Source organism: Falco rusticolus, chromosome 1, assembly GCF_015220075.1.
Source record: "Falco rusticolus isolate bFalRus1 chromosome 1, bFalRus1.pri, whole genome shotgun sequence".
Taxonomy (NCBI): domain Eukaryota; kingdom Metazoa; phylum Chordata; class Aves; order Falconiformes; family Falconidae; genus Falco; species Falco rusticolus.
The window spans coordinates 61,647,294-61,663,565 of record NC_051187.1 but is presented as its reverse complement, the minus strand read 5'-3'; the positions used below and the strand labels follow the sequence as shown (position 1 = coordinate 61,663,565).

The 16,272-nt window shown below is 40.6% G+C and overlaps 1 protein-coding gene across 3 annotated transcripts in view; it reads right to left on the bottom strand.

Annotated features, from left to right (window-relative positions):
- TECRL (trans-2,3-enoyl-CoA reductase like) overlaps window positions 1-16,272 on the bottom strand; it is a 67,789-nt gene that overhangs the window by 46,173 nt on the left and 5,344 nt on the right. For all 3 annotated transcript variants that reach the window (XM_037381733.1, XM_037381749.1, XM_037381740.1), the window contains exon 2: window positions 6,150-6,201. In XM_037381733.1, coding sequence (XP_037237630.1) covers window positions 6,150-6,201 — 52 coding nt within the window. The remainder of the gene's footprint in view (window positions 1-6,149; window positions 6,202-16,272) is intronic.

The window sequence follows — 16,272 nt, the reverse complement described above, 5'->3', positions numbered from 1 at the left end:
AAATTTATTTAAAACAAGGGTTGGATATGATTGCCAGCCCAGTGCGCTCTATGAATCTGAGCTGGGGAAGTAATGCTGGGCATATGAGCTCTGCAGCCAGGCAGCATGCACAGCAAGATAGTGCCTGTCCCTTTGAAAACTCATTCATGTATGGATTTGAAATGCTACTCTGGGCTAGTGTGAGCTACTTAGCATAAAAATCAGGAGGAAGGAACTGGAGATTTGTTAAAAGCCACAGACTTTGTAGCTGTCTTTCTGTCTGGGAGTGCATCCAGCACAAAGGAATTCATGGCAGGATCAGATTGTGGCCGCCTTTCAACAATTTTGGCTTTTTCCAAGCCTGATCTAATACAGGACAGAAGAAATATCCTTCTGGAAGGCTCTATGCCCTAGATATAACTTATTTGGGTCTCTTCAGTTTGTGAGACACATGAAGGGTTCCAGGTTGATTGACAGGCCAAGGCTATGAAATCAGCCTGCAAGAGCTGTAAATAGCATAATTCAGCCTCTCTGAGTCCCCAGCAGGTGTATTCATTGGGCACATGAGTCTCTCCAGGCATCAAAATTGACAGATTTCATTAACTTTCTTCAACCTGAGAATCCAGCTGTAACAGACAGTGAGGAGAAATCAGAGGAACTGCAGGTTCTCAGCAAGACTGTGTTATCAGACAGTCCTGATTATACAGAGCCGCTAGGCAAGGCACTGGCTTAGCAGTCACCGTTCTCCCTGGTACTGCTCTTAATGACTAATCCCCAAAGCATCCTTTCTCACCTCTCTGAGCCTTGCAGTTTAACATCACAGCCAGCCTCTAGAAGGGAATTATGTGATGCAGTACAAACAGTCATCCTTTCCAGCAACAGCTCTGCATCCAGCTCTTGTGTTTAGTACAGGCCTGGCAAAATACAGAGTTATTGCTTAAGCTCTTGCTCTGGGAATCATGCTACTAGCTCTCAGATGTCATTAAAAACAGGAAAGTTTCAGATTCAGAGCGTGAAAACCCTTAGCAGACTTTTTGGAAAGGAGAAAAGAGGACCTCCTCCACTACAGGATTAGTTTTAATACCTCATCTGCCTTAAGCTCCTCTCATAAGGCTCACCTTGTGTTTTCTAAGCAATGAGAGATCCTTCTTGCTCTTCACCAGGCTAACTTGGCTTCTGCTGTTCTGTGTTTTGAAGATGTGCTTTAGGGTTCTGGGTGAACAAGAACCTGCTTGCACTGTCCTTCCAGTTGTTCAGCCCTGGCTGAGCTGAGCACTACTGGCAGGCAACTGGGAGGAGAAGTGAGCTGGAGGCAGTAACAGGTAATTTTGAAAAGGGAAGGAGGGAGAATATGCACAGGCCTCCCATGCAGCTGGAAAAGAATTCTGTGATATGGTACTTTTGCTTATGTTTATCCTCTTAAATGGGAAGGTATGTCTTTGCATTAGGTGATAAAGACCTTATGCAAGGCACTTGGAAGTCAGTGGGAGTGTTTGATAGACTCAGTGAAATGGCATGTTGGAAGGGCCTGCACAGGAGCCTCTGACCTTGCTTTTGTGCAGGGAGTCAGATTATGCTCTGACCAGGTGGTCCGCAGGGTGATGACATCTAAGGGGCTAGCTGTTCTCCTCTGACTTCTAGGGAACATGCATGATGAGAGCAGTAGGTAAAACCTGGCAGATGAATGTATCCTAACACACTGCCCTAAACCTGTAAGGAGGCGGCTAAAAGAGAGACTAGTCCCCACCATGAAGAAGGAATTGCACTGTCTTTCTCTTTGTCCTTTCTCTACAGAAAAGCATTAGAAAATATCTCAGTGGTTTTCTAGGGAACATAGCTCTCAGGATTGCTACAGAAATGCCTGTCTGAAGCAGTTGTAAGATGGTATAGCAGACTTCTAAAGTTTCAGTGTCTGGAAATGATGCTGTTTATTCTTGAGTGCCATCTACTGACAATTTCTTTCTTAATAATTTATTTCATTGATATTGCTTATTTTAAATGTCCTATGTAACATCTGTTAGCTTAGATGGAGGGGCCTGCAATTTTGGAGCTGAATAAGAGTCAGTATTTTATTGGGACAGCTGGCAGCTTGTAATGTTCCTTATTCCTTGAGCACCTCCTTCCCCTCCGCAGACCAGGATACTATGCACGTGATGTTTTCGGTTCTCTCTTCAGCTTCCATCCCACCTGTCACCATGCTCCCTTCCACCTGCCCTTCCTTCCTTGCCTGTTTCTTCCACCTAGGGGGCAATTTCTGGCCTCCCCAAGTTCACTCTTCTGACTTCAAAGGGTAGCTCTAGGTGTGCTGCCTCCTGGGGCAGGAGGCTGCATTCATGAGTTTGTTACAGTATTGCTGAGATCTTTTTCCCCCTCTTCTTTCAAGAGCTTTTTCAGCAACTTTTGAGCAGTAACCTTGAACATATTTAATGATCACTGACTCCACTATATTACCTGTTCTAGAGGTATTTTATTTTAGTTATGTGATACTTGAATTAGCATTATTATTACAGTTTTTCATTTCCTATCTATAAGATTTCCTCCCCCAGCAGTCCAATACATTTTGCAAAGATAAAAATAAATTAAAGGTGAAGAATTATTGCCAAGGGCAAGAGCTTGCAAAGTTTAGCCTACAAAGTATTTTTTTCTCCATTGAAAATATAATCTTTATATATAAAGAAAATGCCAGGCACCTAACTCATTATAAGAAACTGAGAAAATGGGACAAGAGGCTTCCTTCTTAAACAGGTTTTTGGCTTGGTAAAGTCACTTAGTGCATAGCACCAATTTGATTGAGGCTTCTTTGACCATACCTTAGATAATACAGTGTGATGGCCAGTAAGACCCAGGCACTCAGCTGCCACTCAATTTCAGGCAGAAAGTATCAAGCAGCAGAAGCGTAGACATTTGTCCACAACATCCTTATATTGTAGAACTCCTTCCTAGAGGGTTTTGCTGAGGTCAAAACTGTGAGTAGTTTTAAAGAGGATTAGACAGATTCATGGTGGGCAGGTGTGATGTTTGCTATTAAGCGTGGCAGCCTGGATCTAACATCTGCTACAGAAAGCCCCTAGAGCTGATGGCTAGAAGGCTGCAACAGGGAAACTGCTGTTCTGTGCTGACCCTGGCTGGTGTCTCTGGTCCCTGTCAGGGGCAGTGGATACAGTGGTCAGGGGCTGATTCAAAACAGCTGCCTTCAGTCTAGAGAAAGCCTTTGAATTTTCATGGAAATGGCAGTTTATCTTAAATTGTTATTCACCAGTAAGAGCTCATAAATCCCCGAATCTCCAATGATAATACTGGAATTACCCCCCTGAACTCAGGGACACAGAAAGAACAGGATTGGGCTTTGCTGGGGTTGTTTCAGTGGAGACAATTTTGCTGAAGTGAGGGCCGAGGAGTATTTCAGTATTTGTTCCTGGACTTCCAAGTCCATATTCTGCCTTTTGTATAAATAAAGATCCAAACTAATGTTTGACTGACTTAGGAACTACTTAGCAAGAACATGTTATGTGTCACTTGCATCCCATTTCTTTTGTTTTAACAATTAACAGCCTCCTGTGCTGCAATTCATAATTTAGTCTTTTTCCTCCTGTCTTGAATCAGGCAGCAAAAACTGATCAGTGACAGGGATGATGCCTTGAAATTGCTGCACAGGGGTTCCTCTCACTGAAGGGCTGACAAGATACCAGCTGAGGAGAAAGCTTAATTGCATGGGCGATCAAAGGAGAATGTATGAAGACAGAGAGACTGTAAAGGGGTGTGCGTAGGAGTGTGTTTTAGCAAGACATTATAGGGGAACATGTGAGTCTGGCACTCACAAAATGAAAGAAATGAATGCATGAGCTACTACAAAATAGCATGCTAACCAAAAGCATCCACAGATCAGCTTCAGCCCCTTCTCAGTTCCGGCCTGAAGGAACTGTATTCTATTAGCTGTCATATGCCAAATTATATGAAGAGAAAAAAGGGAAGGTTTGTTCTTTGTAAGTGGGAAAGGAGGAGGAGGGGGGAACCTCATGAGACAGCAACATCCAGGCTGAACTGGAAAAGAGAGATCAAAGCAATGAGCTGGAATGGGAAGAGAGGATACAGGACACTGATATAGTGTACTCCCAGGAATGGGAGGATTTGACATAAAAACTTGAGAACTGAAAAAGCATTGAAGGCACATGCCAGCCCTTCCATGTGCTGTAGAACGCTGCACTGTCAGAGTTTCAGTTCACAATTCACATCGTGCTTTGCTGTATTGCTTGCTGTCTTCCTTTATGCTCACATCACTGAGAGTATCTGAGGAATAAGCTACCTCTAAATATGAAAACAGATGCCACTAAAATGGCTTACACACATACTTGCACCATTTTAGCCCAAATCCATTACAAACCTCATTACAGTGAAATTGGCATAAACGTTTGCCCCAGTGATCTTCAACTATTTAAGCTGCATCAATATATAAATCCAGTTTCAATTGACTTAGAGAGAGTCTAGGCAGAAATGCACTGCATTTCACAAACTGATGGGAGGACATCCTCTTATTGAAATATTAAAGCTTACACGTTCAGTCTTTTCATATTCAGCTGTGGGTTTTCTGAACTTTTACCATTTTGCATTTTGCAAGTCCTTAAAGGGAGTGAAAACAAGTGTTTTTAGAGCAGTCAGGTCAACAGCCTTTTGCTTCATCAACTGAACCTTTGTGCAACCACAGAATCCTTCAGCTTTAGTGTTTTATAAAATTCTGTGGATAGAGAGGAAGCATAACATTTCTTCTACTTATCCTACTCTGAAGTCTGAGTATTAATGTCTGACTAAACCTTGTCTTTTTTTTTTTTTTTTTAGAAGACATCCAGCCTTTGGTTGAATATACTCTCTTTTTTTTCTTTTTTCTTTTTTCTTTTTTTTTTTTTTTAAATAATGAAAGCCCATCATCTAAGATGCTTACTCCAACAGTAAACCATCCTGCCTCTTGGAACCAAATAACATGTTCCTAATTTGAGTTCCTCTGGCCTTCACTTCTAACCCTCAATTCTTGTTGCACCTTCTGCTCAACTAAATAACTGCAGTTCTAAGAAGTTTAGTTCAAGTTAATAGGCCTTGCACAGACCCACACATCTCAAACGTGGGTGACACTTGGGGTTAACAGTCCTCATCACAAGTAGCATATTACTTCCCACAGGCAGGGCTAGGAGAAACATCTTTCAGTCTAGGAGCAAGGGTGGCACAGTTAGGACCCCTACAAACACAGATACAGCAGCATTTTAGCATTTCAGAACTCAAGGCACACTATACGCACATGTATATTCTGGAGGTTTCAGGTATATTTGGCCTCACTCCCCCAAATCCTGAGCAGAAATTCAGTGGATAGAGGTAAATGCCATCAGATTTTGGCATTTAGCTGCTTTCATTGCTCTTTCCCCCACCTTTCCAACCACCTCCCTCTAGTAAGAGCTGGAGGCATGTGGCTAGGAGGTGGCAGAAAGGAAGTATCCAGCAAAACTGTTCTGTTCTCTGGCAGGGAGAAAAGAGGGATTTTTTGGAGTGTGATTGCTCTTATTTCTTCTCAGGTACAAGGTCCATATATACAGTCTGTACGTGTGAAAAATTGCCCTCTCCCCTGCTATTTCCCTACCACACCACCCCCCTCCCTGGGATATGAAAAATAAAAAAAAGTGGTGCTAGAAGAAAGGGAGGTTGCCCTAACCTTTAAGGAACTGGACGTGGCTGAGTCAGTTGAGAAGTCTCTCAGATTGCCTGCACAAGCCCAGATAAGTCATTTAGTCATCTGTGCTCGAGTTCCCCACTAGAGTAGTTGTTTGGTCTGCATGGTCTGTTTATGGCCAGCTTGCAGGAGTCTAATGTTATTGAAACTTATCTAATGTAACACTATGAGGGCAAATGCGGTTGTGGTCTTCAATTGACAATGTGTAATGCTAAAAAAAGCAGTAAAGTATTGCCCCTCATGGGCTGGCAGTGATAAATTATGCAGTCTTCTTCCAGGCTCTCACGTCTGCTATAGCTACAGTAGAACCTTAGTCCAAACACTGCTCTTATTTAGCACTGGAGCTGTCAAGCCAGTCTCAGCTTTTGTGTGAGATTTCATGAAAAATAAATTTGGCAGTCTCTCCAAGCTGAAAGGCCTCTAACCATGCCTCTAGTCTGCTAGCCATAGTACTTACATGCTTTGTGAAATTTGTGTTTCACATCGAGAAGGGTGGATGATGGAGGTACCTGGAAAAGAAAACAAAATGCATGCAGATTAATGTTTTTGTCATCTTCACTCTTGGATCCCTTCTGGCCTCCTCTAATGAAGAGATTATTCCATTTGTCTGCAAGTTCCTTAGGCAAGAATAAAGCAAATCAGAAAATTTGCTTTCAGATGTTGATATGTTATTAAGGGTTGTCCACATTTGATTTATACATTACCTGGACCACCTCTGTTTGGCCAGTGGAAGGGTATAATCCCAGGATTCGAGGGAAAGCTGCTTGTGCTGCTTGAAGCAATAACTGCCTTCAAGATCAAACCAGTGGGAAAACTTGAAGGGTTAGCTTTAAAGTTAGGTTGAAGCATGCTGGTGCATGTCTGTTACAGACAGGAAAGCATCTTCTTGAGGGGCCAGTAGCAAAGATGGCATGTTCTGTCCTTTCTGCCTGGAATTAGTTTCCTTCTGTACGCTGTTGCTTATGTGCACTGAAGCAATTCAAGTGTCGCAGTGTTAGATGGTAGTCTGGAGGCCTTTTAGGCTCTATTTTATTATGTATATTGATTTCTTAATACACTCTGTACAAAGACAGAATTTACTACAGCAAAAACTTAGAAGTACCTTGCTTTTACAAGGAAAAGCAATGGAACCCTTCAGGAAGTAGTACATTGAGCTTGAGATTGAGGTGGCAAGAAATGAGGGTCTGGTGTTAACAAGACCGTCCCCTTGCAGCTGACACTGATTCTGTATTGTTCATTTAAGCACAGAGACTAAGAATTAAATTAAACTGTGTCTTTACTATGGGTATCTGCTTCAGCTCTAGCGAGATACCTCATCGCTGCAGTCAGCAGAATGCAGAAAACCACCTTCCCTGGAGACTTTAGGGACCTGTGCAGCATAGGCTAATACCAGTGTGAAGTGGTGGTGACATACAGCAAAATCTTGAGGAGCAGCAGAATTTCTTTGGGTTGAGGTAGACAAACAGCCATGGCACCATTTTGCCTGGCTGGGCATCCATTGTCTTTTTTACCCCATCTCCAGGTTCTCTCAGTCTAACCAGAATGTGGCAGTTTCCTGATGTAGCCTCCTTGGCAGTTACACAGGTTCTGCTCTGCAGAAGTTTGTCTGTCTCTTCCCACCCAAAGATTTATATGGGGTTTGCTGGGCAATCCAGTTGCTGTTTCATTGCATTAGTTAGGACTCTACACTTAAGTTAATTGACTTACTGAGCCTTGCTTGGAACCTGGCACCATCTTTAGACTGTAGCCCCACTTCTTCCAAATGTTATTAGTGATATTTATCTATTTTACTTATTAGTGATATTACTGAATTTTGACAATAACCATACAAAAAAATCATAGAGAAGAACACAAGAAATTCTGCTAGTAGAGATCAGTCAGCACCTGCTGTTTCACTGAAAAGGCCGAGTTTGGAGAAATACTGATTCAAGAAAATAAAACTGTTGACTCAAAGACAACAAATCAGTATAGAAAGAAAAGTTTTCCTCTTATACAATCTGACACCCCACAGAAATATACAATATACATGCCACTAATGCTTAGGAGTTAGTCAACTTGTTTCTAGCAATAATATGAACAGACAGAGAGCTCAGTACAGATTTCAATAATCTAAAGCTGTAAAATTATATCTGTGCTAAATGGTATGTAAAGTTCAGATTTTTCTAGCTTTTTCTTTGGGTTTAGATGAGAACACTTTCTTTTCCACAGTTACAGAGTGTTTTACTGGGCACTGGCAAAGTCCCTATTTGCAAAAAGTGCTGTAAGTGAATCTCTACTTAAACCCTGACTTGTCTCTCTGATGTGCCTGCTAAGCGATGCCAATTCCAGTGCGATGGGACTGGACTCCCTGAAACCAAGGATGTACCCTTTCCCCTTCCCCAACATCATCAAGGTCTCTGTTGCACTCAAACCGTGTTGAACTGTACCAGGCCAGGAAAGGGACATAGCCCTCGCAGTTCCTGATGCCAGCTGTGCCCCTTTCCTTCCTAGCTACAGGGAACAATAGAAGGACCCATCTCATCTTTCTCAGTTCAAAAAGAAAATAAAACATTTTATCTGTATTCATTGCACTTAAGCCATTCTATGCAACATCCAGTAGAACAGCACATCTCCCATAGCCTGCAAGAGTCTTTTCTTGTAATGCGTACAACCACTGTGGACATGAATATGGCGGATAGGGGTTTTTTTGTGTTTTCAAAAACTCTGAAAATATCTGAAATTGCTTTCTTACACCTGTGAGGTCTGGAGCCCAGAATCCATCAGATATGGATGCAAGTGCTGTTAGCTGGCAACGACTTTACAGCACACATGACAGCAGATCGAAATCTTTCATGTGTCCTAGCACAGGGCAAGTGTACGGGTTTTCAGAGCTGGCATTGCCAGCTCAAGGATGGGATGATCTTTTCCGATGTGATGGAGGATGATCTGCCTGTCTAAATACAGTATAAGCCACATTTCTGCAGGGCCTGCATCCCTACAAGAGGTCAGCATCTTATCATGCTGGGTTCTGGGAAAGAGTAGCCAGGGCCAACCCATGCTCTGGAGAGCTGATCATCTGATGAAGTCAAGGGAAGCTGAAAGACTGTTAAGCTTAGCACAGTCACAGAGCAGAACTAGCTCAAAACAGAACTCATGGTCTCCATATCTTGCACTTCTGAGAAACGGTTGGACTTGATCATCTTGAAGGTCTTTCCCACCCTAAATGATTCTATGATCTGTATGTCAACTTCAAGGCAGCGTTGCTTTCAATCAGTGCAAAATTTCTAGTCCAGCCCTTCTCAGCAGCTCTACTTCTACATCCCTCTCCCATTTATCGTTCTGAGGCTTTTAGTGCTTTCTCCCCTCCAAATCCTGCTATGCCAACCGTTGGATTTGTATCACCTGACTTTAGGTATGGAAAAAATAGTTTAAGCTTGTGTTTTAGGTCTACCTACAGAACTATTCACATGCCTTAGGTGTTTAAGAGTTACGAAGTGCCTGCCAGGATCTGTGCTTACGATGGCCTGCTGTGGCAGAGGAAACCGTGAGCATATCCACGCGGTGTGATGTGAACCACCACATACCATCTCCCCTACCTCCAAAGCTGGTGCTTGAACCCTGTAGCTGCAGCTGGGGGGTGGGAGGGGGGAGGGGAATGTGCTCTGTATGACACCTATGAGAGAGGCAGAGCTTGTTAGCAAGAGCACTGCTGTGCCCGAGCGCATCCAAGCTGCTTTAGGCTAGAGCTGGTTTAAGTCCTGCCAGCTCAGTCCCAGGCAGGGCATGTACTTGGTTGTTGGCTGCAGTCTGGCAGCGCTGCATGGCACCACACTGCCCAGGCTGCGTGTGCCCAGGGAACGCCTGGAGCACACAGCCAGCCAGGAGGGCAGGGAGGCATTTGTTTTATGGGCCAGCTGGCTTAAAGAAGGACCCTTGCACTTGAGACAAACTACACAGACGGCAAGTTGAAAAATAACACAAATACCTTCCCCTTCAGGATGGGCTATGACATAGAAGAATTGCAGTGTCCTTTCGCAGGCAGAATAATGAGGCTATAGTCACAAAAGAATGAAATACATTTTTTTATGATCTTGATAATTCTGTGTCCTTTTTTTTAAAGGCCTCATAAAACAACTGTTGAAGTTATAGTTTCTAATATTGATCAACGCGAAGATGGATGCTGAGACATGAGCTTACTACTAAGAGTGTCCTCTTCATAGACCATTAATTATCTTTTGTTCTTTTCATTGTACGTCAATACAAGCTAAAGAATTGTAAGGACTGGAACAGCATCTGCTCTTATTACCCTTTGTGCTAACTGAATAAACCACCCTGGAACATTTCACTGCAATTATTAGTCTTACTCGCCTTTTATTCTTTTAAAGTATTTCTGAAGTGTTATAACCTTCCTTTTCCTCTATTTCAGCACTTTTCAAAGGGAAAACAGTGAAAGACCACCCTTAGTTTATTTAAAACAAGACAGATTTCATTGTAAAAACAGCTCTCGATTGGCACAATACCTTCCATGTGTGATGGTCAAGCCAGTTTTCCCTCCAGCTTCTTAGACTTGCAGTTTAACACCAGATTTTAAATATAGTTAACTTTCTAGTAAGTTGCTATCATGTGTAAGGTTCAAGACTACTTTTTCTTCACAAAAAATGTTATGAAGAAATGCAGATTTTACAGGTGTGGGTTGTATTCATTACACTTTTCATTCAGAAAAGGACAACTTAAAAACTTCAAATCCTGTTTTTCCTATACCTTCACAGCCAAAATACTTTTACTTTTCCATTTGAGGCAACTTTTCATTTTTCAGGAATTCAAAAGCGGAAGAACCTTCTGGGTCATCCATTCCAGTTCTGTCCTTCCTTTATGCAGCAACGCACAAAGCATCACATTTCTTTTTAAGATTTAAAATACTGTATTAGTAACTTAGTGCTTTTCCTTGAGTCATAGCATAAGTGGAAGACATTATGGGAACTTAATACTGCCTTTTGTAAGTGCAAGCTAATCAGATAGTTATCCACTTTTGTACCTCTTTCACATTTATAACTCAAGGAATTATAACACATCTGGTGATCTGTATGTAATTGCATCACACAGTTCTTCCACTAAAGCATTTTTTAGAGGTTAAAGGTTAGCAGAATATCAATAAGAATTTGAATAATAGAATTTTAGCAAATACGTGATCTTTCATTCAACATTTCCCTTTGAATGTTTTTTCTCTTTGGGACAAGTCAGTACCACTGCACTGCTGAGTCACCTACTTTCCCACGGGCAGTAATTTTCCATAATTGCAGAAATTCAGAAATTCTGCCACTCCAGCTGCTCATTAATCACAGACAGCCCCATCTTCAGCCAGGGTAAAGTTGTTCAAAAGCGTGACATCAGATTATTGCAGCCAAGGATCTGACCCCAAAACAGTTAACCAGCTAATGAGAAAGCCAGGTAATTTCCAAATTCAGCACTAAAGAAATACTTCATCATTAATGTTTTTGCACCCTGTCCTTACTTTGAGACCATGCTGTATTATTAGAAACAGAATTTCACAGAAAGTTTATCAGGGAAACACCTGTTCAAATCGATCTCCATATTTTATGAATTTGGCTTCTAGATCAGATTAGTTTTTCTTATTGTGAATTTTCAAAGACAATATTAAAAACTGGGTACTGTTTTACTGTAGCTTCTCTCAGTGTGTCCCATACTGCTCTCTTGTTAGCTTGGTAAACCAGTGTGCTGGTCATGTCTAACGAGATATAAATGGATGAGCTCACCATGGTAATAACATAGAAATAACTACATATAGATAAGTGTTGTCAGCAACTACACAAAGGCTTTATACAGAATGTAATATTTCACTTGGTAAACTGCAGTGAACTGCCTACCAACAGCTAGCTCTGATCTAAAGCCAGTCTTTCCAGAAACTGGAGATATTCAGAACTATGGTTTTACCTCAGGTCAGTTCCAGTATACGTGAGTAGAGAGGGCTGTATCACTTAGCAATCTCCTAGATGAATTCTGGCATATGAAATAATCCAACTGACTAATATTTCCAGTAATTATGGGTCAAATTATCTAAGAATACACATAAACACATGCTTGCCCGGTGCAGTCATGTCAATTTACACTAGCCAAGTTTGTCTCTAAACATGTTATATTGGTTTTGCACTGCTAGCTGTGTATTTACATTAAAAAAAAATACTCTCCCTTTAGAAGAAATTTTCTGAAAAAGTGTCAGACACCAGAAACAGCTTTTTCTCCCTTTTATAAAGATGAGAGTGGAAGTAAAGAGAATGCAATCCACCAGCAAACAGAAGGCATGCAGGCTATCCCTCAGTTTACTGAATTCACCATGTTCACCTATTTCTGAGCAAATCTGACTAGAATTGGTGCATCTCCATGCCTTTCAGCCTTTTGTTAGGTAAGTAGCTGAGTAAGGTTGCTGTATACACCTTTGAGAGCTTAACAGTACCAGTCTGGAAGCCTCTGTCACAACACTTCTGCTGGGGAACTGGAATTGTTCTGGCACAACTCTGGATGTGTAAATTTGTATTGACTTCAAATTTTGAAAATTAAATAGAAAATGTTTTTGTAAAAAAAAAAAATCCTGCTTCAGGAACATGCTAAAAATTCATTTTGTTTTGTCATTTTCATTTCTTTTTATTCCTCATCGGTATGGAACTTTCATTACTTTTGCATTATTTTATGACACATCAATCATGATAGTGTAAAATAATATAACTTATGCTTCTCATGCCATGGAAAATAACCCAACAGGAAATAACATTCAAATAAATACACTATTAAATTGTAAAATAAATTGTACTTGAAATACTTATTGTGTCATAATATATTGAAATATTCAAAATTAATTTGTAATACGATCTTTCCCAAATTCTACCTCATCACAAATTCAAGACTCTTTTTTTTTTTTTCACTGTAATTTGCAAAGAAAACAGCATTTGGGATAGACACTTAACAAAAATAAACAAAAAAAAGCTCAAACCTAATTTTGACCAATTCTTTTCAGGAATAAAATGAGGCTTAGGGTTTTGTTTGGATTTTGATTGCCAGTCCTAGCATGGATTAAGTAGCTTAGCTGTGAAATCTCTCTAAATTTGTCTTCCCTTTTCTATCAAATGGCTGTAGAGATTTATGTTTGCTTTTTATACCTATGCAGACTACTAACATTTAAAATCAAGCAGTGCACCCAAAGAAACTCAACCCATATTTACCATGGAATGGTCACAGACTATTTGGGGGACTGTATGAAAACAGAAAGCAAGAGTGAGGTCAGGCAACTCAGAAGAAAATTCATAGGAAACCACGTACTGGCAAAACAAATGGTTCTATGAGTAGCAGGACTAATAAAGCCTTAATTTCTACTAATAAAGGACTTCCAAGCCTTTTCCAGCTGCCCTATATCCCTTCCCTGTCTCCTATGACATTTCCACTGGGCAAGAAACTGGGGCTGTTTTGCTGCCACGCACTTGCTGATCGCCCAGTTGGAATGTGCATGTTGAGCTGGCTACTGGTGTAGAGCAGGGGTGAAGGCTGAGCTCTGCCCGGGCTCCCTGCTCACAAATACTGCACTCCCCAGCCGCCAGCTTCATTAGACAAGCAGGAACTAAGTAATCTTTTGAGCCTTTTTTTTTCTTTTCTTTTTTTTTTTTTCACAGTTGTATTTAAATTTGGCCAGTATGTCCAAAGTTCTGTTGGGGAGAGCAGGCAGGGAAAGATGGAGAGAAGGCAAGCACCCTGTGGTCCATGAGGGGAAGCAGGAAGGAATGGGAAATCAGGGTCACATATGAGAACAATTAAAGATCATCAGGTCAGTTAGAAAACTAAGTACTTTTCACAACACCAAGTGCAATGAAGATGCTTGCTGTACTTCTGGTACAGATTCTCTGACTGCCACTTCTCTTGGAGCACAAGAGCTGTATAAATTAAAAAAGGAAAGCTTGCATTTTAAGGACTTTTAAAAATCCAGGTTTTTTTAAACATAGACAGATATATTATAGCAATAGCATTCATATATACTGCTAGATATTTATAGATCCATTACTACATGGCTCAGGTATTTTGTGAAAAATCACAGGTCTGATTTAAGAAAGAACCTCAAGCATGTTCTGATGGACCAATAAATCATGAGCAGGAGCATTTTAATGCTACAATAATGCCTATATGAGATGCCATTATACACCTAAATTTCCATCGTGGGTTGTGCTGATTAACTATTAGACTAACAAAACACCTACAGCTCTAGTACATTCATAATTTGCAATAATCTGTGAATTACCTTTGATACAATAAGGCAAATGTACAGCTGGGGTAAAATGTTGTAAAGTTTTTTGGGGAAAGAGAACATTTTCACACTGGCTGGGAATCTGTCTCTAGAGATGATACACTTTTGGCAATATTCATTGCTTTAGGTAGCATAGCTTTTCCTTTTGGCCAGAATGGCTTATGCTCATGAAGAGCTAGAAAACCACTGGTGTCTCAAGAATTCATTCTCTTGGTTTTGCTGAACTTTGAATCAGGTTTAATTTTTTGGATCATTTATTATATTTCACCCTTTCTTTCTTCTCCCTAGGCTTAGACTTTTCTATCTAAAATAAAAGATGTATAAAACATGTCATTTAAAGGCACTACACTACTCTGAAAATTAGTATCAGCTGGAGCATTAGTCTTTTGTAGTAGCTTCTGTAATTCTTTAAATTATCCCTTTACAAATGCTAAATGCCCTAAAGTTACCAGCTTCTCCCCTCCCCAGTCTCTCTCTTCCAGATAAATCAAAGGCCATTTCTCCAGGTATTCTATTTTAAAAGCCCTATTGAAACAAGAAAAGTGACAGCAAAGAGCAAGCAGAAATTAATATGTCTAGTTGCCTCTTTTCGTTTGAAACTATATTGACATTAAAATTATGTGAATTTCTAGTAGAGCAGTAAGAAATGAGTGTAGTGCATTGCTTCAACGGAATTTGAATATGTTTACCTACTTTGCCAACTGTAACTAATAACTGAGGAAGAAAATACTACTGTCATCACCTCCAGCACCAGGGGGTAGGTGTAAGATTCAATTCTTATGGGCAAGAAAATGTATAGACTTTGTAATATGTTTGTAAATGTAATGTATTTACTCATCATGCCTCCCAGCAGGGACCAGATCCCCATTGTGCTGGATGCTGTGAAAACATATAGTAATGACACAAGACACCATGAAATCCTCCTTCCAAAAGGAAGTATAAAAGAGGACTTCCACAGCAATGAGCCTATGTCCAGCCAGTTTTTTGTCTGGGTTCCTTCATCCGTATTGCTGTGGGAATCCATAGTTTGTGGGACTCAGCATCAGCATGTGGTCTTGCCATGGAAGCCCCCTCTTCCGACATAGCTAGTTATTCAATCCCTCTGGGCATTTTTGGCACCAGAAGCAGGACATCTGTAATGATAGAATGCTTGAATGAGAAAGATGATAATCTTAAAAATCCTATGCAAGACATGAGGCTGCTGTGGAAACGCACAGGTTTTACTTATTCTCTACAAGAAAGAATATAGAGTCCTGTGACGTGAAATACTACAATGGCAAGGTTTAGGGGAAAAAATATATACTATAAATACATCACTACACAAGGTGATGAAAATATTAATCTTCTTTCCTGGGAAAGGACTTCTTTACTATACTTCCCTAGAATGAAGCAAATGAGGAGAGCCTGATGTTAAAGACAATGTCCTGGTACTGCAAAGAGTTCCTTTTCAGAGTTTCATTGCCTATTTAATGATTGCATTTGCTTACCTAAAATGAATGTGGTATCTCTAACCTCCAAGTCATGATGTGAGAAGTTATTTTTATTTGCTAGAGATGACTATGCAAAAGAGAACTGGTGATGACAGTTCTTGGCTGCTCACTTTCTGTGACAGAGCTGCAACCCGCAGGCAGAAGTAATAGATTTCTGATACTGGAGGTACCATTTCTGCATGTATCTGGTTTTGCTGTTGTGCCAGTATAAATCCATTGTATTGTTAAGCCATAGTGTGCAGATAAAAGGACACTATTGTTTTAGGTGCTTTACAAACAAAAATGCTTGTGAAGTCCTTCAGAGACAGGCAAGCCTTTCAGAGTAATCAGAATAAGCCCTAATTCATCTTTTAGTAATAATACATATACTGTGCAATATTTAACAGCAAGAAGAGTTGTGTAGGCTGCCCAGGGAGGTGGTGGAATTGCCATCACTGAAAGCGTTTAAAAACACATAGATGCAGTGCTTAGGGACATGGTTTAGCTATGGACTTGCCAGTCCTGGGTTAGTGGTTGGACTTGATGATCTTAAAAGTCTTTTGCAACCTAAAAGATTCTATGATGTAAGTGACTGGATTGATGCATAGACTTGTGTTATGCTGGGCACAACAAAACTGTGTAACAAAAGGACAAGCCCTATGCAAGAGTCCTTTAATTTAAGAAAAATAACAATGTTCACGTGATTTTCATTGTCGGCATTGCATGGTATGTCTACACTCACAAAAATACAGTTAAGTGTTCCTACAGTATATATCGTTAACCACAAACATTTAACTATCAGTAACTGGGTTTTCCAAAGAGATTTC